General features: G+C 43.4%; 1 protein-coding gene across 1 annotated transcript; it reads left to right on the forward strand.

Annotated features, from left to right (window-relative positions):
- Positions 1-307: 307 nt before the first annotated feature.
- Positions 308-8,489, forward strand: MONOS_14290 (uncharacterized protein; the record flags this gene model as incomplete). Its single annotated transcript, XM_067867079.1, has 1 exon — positions 308-8,489. One exon carries the CDS (start codon positions 308-310, stop codon positions 8,177-8,179), a length of 7,872 nt encoding a protein of 2,623 aa, XP_067733705.1. The 3' UTR covers positions 8,180-8,489.
- Between the last annotated feature and the right edge of the window lie 1,026 nt (positions 8,490-9,515).

Raw genomic sequence — 9,515 nt, forward strand, 5'->3', positions numbered from 1 at the left:
AAAAAAGGATTGTTCGGTGTGGGGAAATTGTTCCTTTCATGAACAATTGGTACTCATTTGCAGCATTTAACCAAAATAAAATCTGAAGTTTTTGGCTTGTGCAGAAAAGAAATTGGATTCTTCTTTGAAAAATAATTCTCTTTATTTTTAAATTTTAGCAAATGATAAATTATCATTGCTCCCATTGTGAAAAAATCATCTTTTATTGTTTTCTGAAAAATTCTTCATGTTGCAATGAATATTGGCTCGATATTGTTTTTTGTTTTTGCTTGCTTTTCGATTTTTCGCTTTCAAAGGGAAAATCAAAATGAATCGGGAGAAAAATCATTATGTCTATTCGGATCCGACATATAATCTGGTTGTGCATAATCAGCATTCGATGAATCTGCTCATTTCATCGTGTCTTATCTTTTCTTTCGTGGCTTCTGGAAACAGCCTTGAGGGAATTGGTTGTTGCCACCATGCAACAACAATTATGAATTCAGGTGATCATGGCCTGTCTTTTGGCCAAACGAATCACGAGAAGAGAAAACAAGAGGAAATCAAAAATGAACTCTCATTTTTGATTCTCACAAACTCCACCATTTGTTTATCTGCCCTTTCCTATAACTTATATTCTGAGGGGCATTTTGCGTCTCTCGAACTGAATTCACAATTGGACATTTGCTGTTGCTCGTTCAACGTGATCCCACAATCGAAAAATCTGCTTCATTCATTCGCAGGCCGAGTATCTCTCAGAAACATCTCTTTCAGTTTTGTGGTTCAGGATCGCCAATTATCGTCTTTGATAGCTCATCATTCAAAGGATGTTCTTCCTCATGGCAGCGAGTTGTGCTTGTCTTCTTCGATGTTTTCTTCATTTGAAGTTTTTGGCAGTGGTCCATTTCTTTCTTCGAGTTGTCTGTCATCAGTGTCTGTGTCTGATGCTTTGTTCCAAAACATCACTTTGCAAAACACAATGAGAAAATACAACAAAGGAATTGGACGTTCTGAAAGAGTCTTGGTGGAAAGCACAATGATGATTGGTTGTGAAAGTCCGTATTCTGGAGGCATTCTTTCTCCAGCAAAGATCTCTTTTCGCTGCAATAATTCCTCATTTCTGAAATGCTACACAACTTATCATGAAAGACAACCATTTTCAGAAGGAGAAAATGAGTTTAACGATGACACGTTCAATGTTCAAAGCGATGAAACAGGTGGTGCTTTTTATGTGAACAATACAGCATCTTTATTGTTACATCGATGCACTTTTTTGAGATGTTCTTCAAAATGGCATGGAGGTGTTGTTTATATGCTCAAATCAACTGGAAGATTTGTATCAGAAGAATGTGTTGTTAATGAATGCTCAGCACCAGGAGAAACAGGTGGATATAGAACTGATAATATCTTTTCTTTCCAAATGAATTCAACATCATTCACCAATTGCTCATCAGAAGGCAAAACTTGTTTTTACATTCCGAATGCAGATAAAAATAAGTTCATAATAAATTCATGCATTTTTTACAATGCGACTTCAATCCAGTGCTCTTCGGTCACTCATTTTTTTGAAATAAGAACATTAACATTGATATCGAACTGTTTGATGCAGAATTGCAGGAGCGAAGGCTATGCTCCTTGCATATTTTTTGCTCAACAAAATGAACTGTATCAACCATCAATAAATTTAAAGTTTTGCCTTTTCCATAACAACACGGCTGAAAATGACGCATATGGGCATGATATTCATCTTGCGAATTGTCAAAAGTGGAAGGAAATCGAGGAAAATAACATTTCTGATTGTTTCTCCTCAAGTGAATCCCCAAGAATTACAAGATGCGATGATGGAGACTACAAATGCACTGAAATTTCAGATCTGAGTTCGTGGCTGAGCGATTATGAAAACATTCACCAAATAACAGCTGATTATTCAGTGGGGATTGATCATGAACAATGTGGTTTTGCACCTTTGTGCCGTTCAATCAAATATTCACTTGAGAGAACAACAAGCAATTCAAACAAAACTCTGATCCTGCGACCAAGTGTGTTCCAAGAAGAACAAATATCAATAGCTTCCAACAATTTCAGTGTTTGTGGACTGTCAAAGAATGAGTGTGTTGTGCAATCTTCTTCATCGTTGGAGTCTGTCTTTCATGTTTCATCCGGAGCCTTTGGCGTTCAGAAAGTGACAATGCTCCAAGCGAATGCAGAGAGTGGGAAAAGCATGCCATTTGTGGTGATGGCTGGCGATGGATCGTTGACAATGGACGAATGCGAAATATCATCGGTTGACAACACTTTGCAGCTTCAAGCATCTTTCATGCGCTTATGCGCAGGGAATGTGGAATTGTCAGGAGTCGGAATTGCTGGAATGAATTTCTTGTCTGACAGTTTCATCGCATGCAATGTGAATCAGCCTGGCTCAGTTCTGAATATGGTGAACACAAACTTTTCTTTGATCCAAAGGATATCGGGAAATGGAGGGGTTATCGAAGCTCATGGAACATTCTCGTTCGGCATTATCGCTGAAGACTGTCATTTTGAAAATGTCTCCTCAAGCGATAACGGAGGTGGTCTGTGTGTTTTCCTCCAAGAAAGCAGCAAATGCACATTAAACGGAACATGCATCATTGATGGATGCAAGGCAGAGAATAATGGAGGGAATGGAGGGAGAGGAGGGAGAGGAGGAGGGATGTTTGTGCTGATGGAGAGTGGGGGATGTGGATTGACAATTGGGCAGAATGTTGAGTTTTCGAAAGTGAGGGAGAATGTGGCAGAATATGGGAAGGATGTGTTTGTTGATTGTGGGAGTGGAGTGTTTCTTGAGTCAAAAGTGAATAACAGCTCATTTGCATTGTTTGACACAAGCGCCATTCCATCAGATGTGCTGAAGCTGAGTGGGAGTGAGAATGGGGATGAAAATGGAGTGATTCCACTGTTTGTGTATTTGTGCACAATGGGAACAAAGGTGATTGTTGATGGGAGTGGAGGAAATGGGATGGATCACAACCATTGTGGGTTTGAGGCATTCAGGTGTTTGACAGTTGATTATTGCGCGAACTCAAGATTGAGTGAAAGTTCAAAAGAAATAGAGGTTGTCTCACCTTCGTCAATAAGGGATGAAATTAAAATTTCTTTATTTGGTGTGATAATTTCAGGCAGAATAGCATCATCATCAGAGGGAGAGAGGAAGCAGGTGAGTGTGAGTGATGGAGGATCAGCCACACAAGATTGGCTTGTGGGATGTTCGAGTTCACTGACAATGAGCAGACTTTCATTTGTTGTGAAAGGTCAGTTGAATTCAAGGAGAAGTGCATTCGTTCACTCAACATCAACAATCAACATGACGAACTGTTCAGTCTCGTTTGAGGGTGGGGCATTGACTGATGGAAAGATCGGATATAATGTGATAAACATTGAGGGTGGAGAACTGATTGTTGATGGATTTGTGATGGAAGGGGGAGTGATAATGAATGGGAAATCTCCAATTGCAATTTCAAATGGAGCTGAATTGGAGATTTTGAACAGCAGGGTGATTGGAGTGGAGGTGAATGTGGCAGGTGGAAGTGGAGGAGGGGGATGTTTGAATGTTGGGATGAAGGAAGGTGGATGTGTGAATATTGAAGAAAGCAATTTGTCCTCGATCTGCTCAGGTGGAAGTGAGATGAAAGGAGGAGGGTTGATGATATCAGTTGGAAGTGGAGGAAGTTTGGAAATGAAAAATGTGAATTTGTCTGAGTGCAAAGTGCCAACAGAGGATAGAGAGGATGGAGGAAGAGGAATTGGAGGAGGGATGTTTGTGAAGCTGCCAGATGAGATGGGATCATTTGTGCTCGAAGGAATGATATTTGAGGGATGTGATGCCTGGAAAGGGAAGAACATGTTTGTTTCAGGATGGGTTCTGAGAGAGTGTGTGAACAAGGAGCGCTTCAAATGGGAGATGAATCCAGAAGAGTTAGGATCGTTAGATGAGCTGTGTGGATGGGAGAGGAAGACAACAAGAGAGGATGGATATGTGATTCCATTGGTTGTGTATTTGTGGAGTAATTGGAGTGGAAATGGGTTTGTTTCGAAAGATGGAGGAGGAGACTTCAGTGGATGTGGATATTTGGAAGCACCATGTTCATCGATTGACCACTTGGTATCACTGAGATATTCGACACTTGATGAAGGGGAATCCCACATCAGCATTGTGGGATCAGGGCTGTTGAAACATTCCATATCATTTTCATCTTCTTCCTCATCGCCTCCAGCTTCACCTGATTCAGAGTCACAAAAAGTGGTGATTGAAGGAACAATGAAAGGAACAGCAGTGATGACAAGCAATGATGAAGATGAGAATGATTTGATTGGTGGATCATTAATATCATCTGGTGTGAGTTTGACACTGACAAATTTGTCATTCTCAAATCCAAATCCAAACAGCCATCATGAGATACTGATCGAATCATCAGGAGCAAACATCTGTTTGTCAGTCGTGGATTGCTCATTTGCCTCATTGAATGGAATGGCAGATGCAGGATTTTGTGTGATGAAAGTGAATGGAGGCAGAGTTATTGTTCAAGGATGTTCGTTGGATGCAGCTGGAGAGTTGAGAGGGTTCATCGCTTTCAGTGCAACAGCAACAAAGGAGGTGATTGTGGAGGATGTGAATATCTCGAATGTTGGGGTGAAAGAGAGAAGTCTGATATCGATGTTTGAGGATGAGCAGACGAATGGGATGAAAACCAAAAGAGGGATAAACAGGGGAGAAAACAGGCATTCAAACAACGAAAAAGTGGTGATAAAAGTGAATGGTTCTTCGTTCACAAACATCACAAATGGAGAAAACAGAGCAGGGGTGTTGAGTGTGGATTCATTTGCGAGGGCAATGGAGTGTGTGTTGGAGGGGTGTTCGGTTTCGAGCTGCAGGAGTGAAATGAGCGAGGAAGGAGGAGGGATGAAAGTGTGTCTGAAGAGAGGAGAATCAGAAGTGAGAGTTGTTGGATGTTCGCTGGGGATGTGTTCGTGCTCGGGGGTGAAGGGGAGAGGAGGAGGGGTGATGGTTGATGCACTTGACCCGAATGAGGGTGGAGCCAGTGCATTTGGGCCTGTTGGGATAAGGATGGAGAATGTGAGGTTTTGGGGGAACGAGGCATTTGTGGGGAAGGATGTGTTCATCAGATGCGAGTCGATTGCCGAACAGATCAATGAGACATTGTTTGTGCTGGATCTCAGCCAGGATGCCCTGAAATCCTCCAACTCCATCTGTGGGTCTGACAAGGAGAGGGGTGATGTTGATCTGATCCCTCTGATCACATTCTATTATGGCCAGCAGGTGTTTGTCTCTGCAAGTGGAAGAGATGACAGACAATGTGGGGCACAGAACAATCCTTGCCTGAGCATTGGCAGTGCAGTGAAGCACATTCAAAGAGGTGTGTGGAATTCCATTTGGATTGATGGGGAAGGTGTGATTGGGGGAGTGTGTGTGATTGGGGATATGAATGTGAAGAGTCTGAAGAAGACTCGATCCACAATCCATCTTGAAGGAAACATGGAGGTTGTGGGGGATGAAGGGAGTGTGGTTGTGTCTGTGAATGAGAGTGCTGTGGAGAAATGTGAATTCTTGTTTGGGTTGAGTTTTGAATCAGAGCATTCAAGCATTGTGAAAGTGAAGAATGGGACATTGGGGGTGAGTGAGTGTTGGTGGAAGAGTGTTGGAATGATGACACTTTTGAACAGCACAATTGTGGAAGTGGAGAGTGGAGAGCTGGAGATGGAGAAATGTGTTGTCAGCTGTGTTTCCACTTCACGAGAGATATTGTCAGTCTGTGAAGGGAGCAAGGCTGTGATATATCAGCTGAGGATGAGCGATATCGAGAGCGAGGATGGAGGGATTGTTGATGCGAAGAAAGCAAGGGTGGAGGCGAAGGAGATGTCGATGAGCAACATCACCAGACAGAACAGAGGGAGCATTGTGAAGATCGTTGATTGTGCAGAAAGAGTGGATTTGATGAATTGCTCGATGAGGATGTGTTTGGGGAAAGAGGAGAGAGGATGGATGGTGAGTGTGTGCAAGTGTGAGTGTGTGAATGTTGATTGTTGTGAGTTTGATGGAGAAGAGGAAGAGAATGAAAAGAGATCAAGAAATGAGCAGGATGAAGGAGAAAGAAGAGAGGAGATATGCAAGTGGAATGGCTCAATGGTTGAATTTGAGAAGAGTGAAGTGGAGATGAAAGTGACTTCGATGAGAAACAGCAAGAAAGGGGGATTGTCAGTGAGTGGAGGAAGCGTTGCGATTGAGAAAGGAGAGTTTGCGAACAACAACCCATCCATTGGAAAATATCCCTCAGCTCGGAGAAACATATTGTGTTCGGATTCTGCTCAGCTGAATATCATAAGTCTGAAGGGAGGAGATGGGGTTTTACCAAATACATCACTTTGGATTCTGAATGATGGATGCAGTTTGATGGGGATTGTTGAGGAGCGAGCATCGCCATTGTTCATCCCCACACTCCGATCGGTGGAGACAGAGGAGAAGGAAGGGGTGCTGGATGTTGTGTTCAGGGGCACACTTCTTCTGCCATGCAACCTGTCGTTTCGGGTTGTTTCGTCGGTGGGGGATGTGGAGCAGATGGAGACTCACGAGATAAGTGAGTCTGGATTTGTGAGTGAAGAGGAAGTTCGTGGCACAACTGTGTTGGAGATGGTCAGAGGAGCAGAGGCGAGTGCGGAAGTGAGGGTGTGCATCTTGTTTGGAGATGGCCATTCTCCCTCGGCAACTGAGTCATTCATCCTGAAGAACAGGAGCGAGACTGATCCAAAGGGAGATGAAAGGATTGTTGAAGGAGGAAAAGAAGGGAAATCGATATGGCCAATCGTTGTGATTGTATGTGTTGTATTTGTTGCGCTTCTGCTTGTTGTTGTTATTGTTCTGGCTGTACGCTGGAGAAAGGTTAAGAATGAAGCAGAAGATCTGAGAGAGATTGTGAATGATAACATCAGAAAGGATCCGAAGGCATTTGAGATGGTGACAATGGAGATGTCGCCTGAGGAGCAGTGGAGAAGAGCTGAGAGAGACGCAGAGAAGAGGAATGATGAGAGGATAAAGAAGAGGGTGTATGGGAAGCAGATGCAGCATTCTGAGTCTTCAGAGCATCTTCTATCCGAGAGTGGATCGACTGAATACATTTTGGGCAGAGATTCAGACAAGATCCCTCAATGGGCACTGGAGAAGGTTGATGAGAAAGAGGAAGAAGAAGAGGAAGAAGAAGAGGAAACAAGGAAGAGAACTCCTTCACCATCCATCTCATCCACTTCAACAGCTGATTCTGATTCAACTTTTGTTCGAGTGGAGAGTCTGTGTCCAACCACCTCATCCATGTCGAATCTGGTGGATGCAATGGCATGTTCGTCTCCTCATGAGAAGCTGATTGTGGACTTGAGGGATTCGCTGTTCATGCTGCTGCACGGAAGGAATAAGACAAAAGAGATGGCGATTGGCACTCTGCAGGAGAGGGAGCAGACAGCTGCTCAGATCCTGTTCTGGGTGGCAAATGGAGCTCTTCATTCATTTGATGAGATGGAAAATCCACTTCAGTCACTGACAAATCTGAGTCCTCACATTGTATTGTTCTCGGAGCATATGGTGATCTGCATTGTGATGCATTCGGACTTCTCATCTTCAGACTCAGATTCATCATCGATCTCATCAACAACAGTTGTGACATCTGCAAGTGATGATGATGATGATGACTCCCTTCCCTCGTCTGCCTTTGAGGATGAGGATGACTTCAAAAAAGAGTGCCTGAGGTGGAAGGCGCCTGAGCTGCTGATCAACAAGAAGATGGGTGCAACCAAGGAGTCGGTGGCATTCTCGATCGGGATGATGGTGTGGGAGTGTCTGACGCTCCAGGTTCCGTTTGGTGATTATGAGGCAGAGGTGGCAGGGCAGAAGATCGTGAATGGGGAGAGGCCAGCCCTGGGCAGCGCGGAGCGATCGTCGTTCTGCTCTGTGGTTGAAAACTGCCTCAACAGCCTTTCGCAGAAGCGCCCATCCCTCGCAACCCTCAAAAGAGAGCTCTTCCTGCATTTTCCGCTGGGAGCGATGGTCCTCACAGCCTCAGATGCCATCGATCGCACAACGGACAGCCAGCAGTCTGGCAGAGGTGCATCGAGTGAACTTGCTTGCAGCGAAAGCGAAATACTTGAAAATCGCAACTAGCAGCAGGGCACGATCAAAGTGGGACTGACTCTTCAACTGCCCATTTTTCTCGTATTTCTGTCTGCTTGATGCACATCGCGTCGCAGCATTCCTTATATTTTTTCTTTTCTTTTTTTGATGTTTTGTGCCAAATGGCTTTTGTTTTTGACTTTCCTATTTTTTTTTTCCCTGTTCCATTTGAATGTCTTCACATCACCATCCATCCTTTTCCTGTTCATAGGCTTGGAGCAACCCTTCATTTCCCAGTGCTGCTTCTTTCCTGCCATTCCATTCCTCATGTCTTTTTGCACTTCCACAGAAAAATCCATTAAAATAAATAATCTCGACAATCTTGAATCAAAGACGGTATCGAAGCATTTTGTGCAAGAGTGAGAGAGAATCAGCCTTCAAAAAGAGTTGAAGCAAACGAACAAAAGCGATTCCAGATAAATCTTGAATGGGCCATGTGCCGTTTCTGCCCATTTCTGAATTCTTCCATTGAATTGTAACACATGCACATATACAGAGAGAAAGAAATGCATTTCTTTTCTCTCCAAAACAAAGATCGGGCAAGACTCGCATTGCCGCTCACACATCAAGCGATAGAATAAAACGCTGCTGAAAAACACAAAATCCTTCTGGCTTCCAAAACCTCCAGCTTTGCTTTTCCCCTTCGTGTCATCGCAATTCTGCGTCCTGCCACCAATAAATCAATAAAAATGACTCGCCTCAAGTCCGTTTTGCTGAGCGCTTCACGAAAACGCTTTTGATCCAATTTTCAGGAATGAAAATCGAAATGCCTCCTCAAATCAAAAATAACAAAGATGTTTGGCAAATGTTTTTTTTCCCTCTATTTCTGCTTCGCTGTTGGCTTTGCTTCTTCAGATAGAACGAAGCACTTTCAAGAGAAAATAAAAGGTTTTCTGATGTGTATTGAAATGAATGATGCTCCATTTCATGGATTCCATCCATTTGAGCCTTTTGAGCCAAAACCCTCAGATGACCAATTGATTGGAAATGCACCAAAAAATAAAAAAATCGAATATCCCTTCGACCTTGCTGCCTCGTGTCGGCTCGAACATCCCCAGCTTCGCAAATGCCCCTTCCCATGAGCAACTCCCTTGCTTTGCTGCTTTTCACGCCTCTCCAAATCCGAAGGTCAAAAATAGATATACGACGGAATCCTCCCGTTCGTGTCCCAGACCCAAAGCATGTTCCTCCTGAGCCGTTAGCAAACAATTCGAGCAGTGCATTCAACAAGTCGGCCAAAAAAATAAAAAAAATGATGATGTTTCAACTCGAATCGTGGCTTCTTCATCGCTTGTTTGGGTCGCAATTGCGGAGCACAAAATCAATT

The sequence above is a fragment of the Monocercomonoides exilis genome (genome assembly GCF_001643675.1).
Source record: "Monocercomonoides exilis strain PA203 chromosome Unknown scaffold6-2077815, whole genome shotgun sequence".
Lineage (NCBI taxonomy): Eukaryota > Preaxostyla > Oxymonadida > Polymastigidae > Monocercomonoides > Monocercomonoides exilis.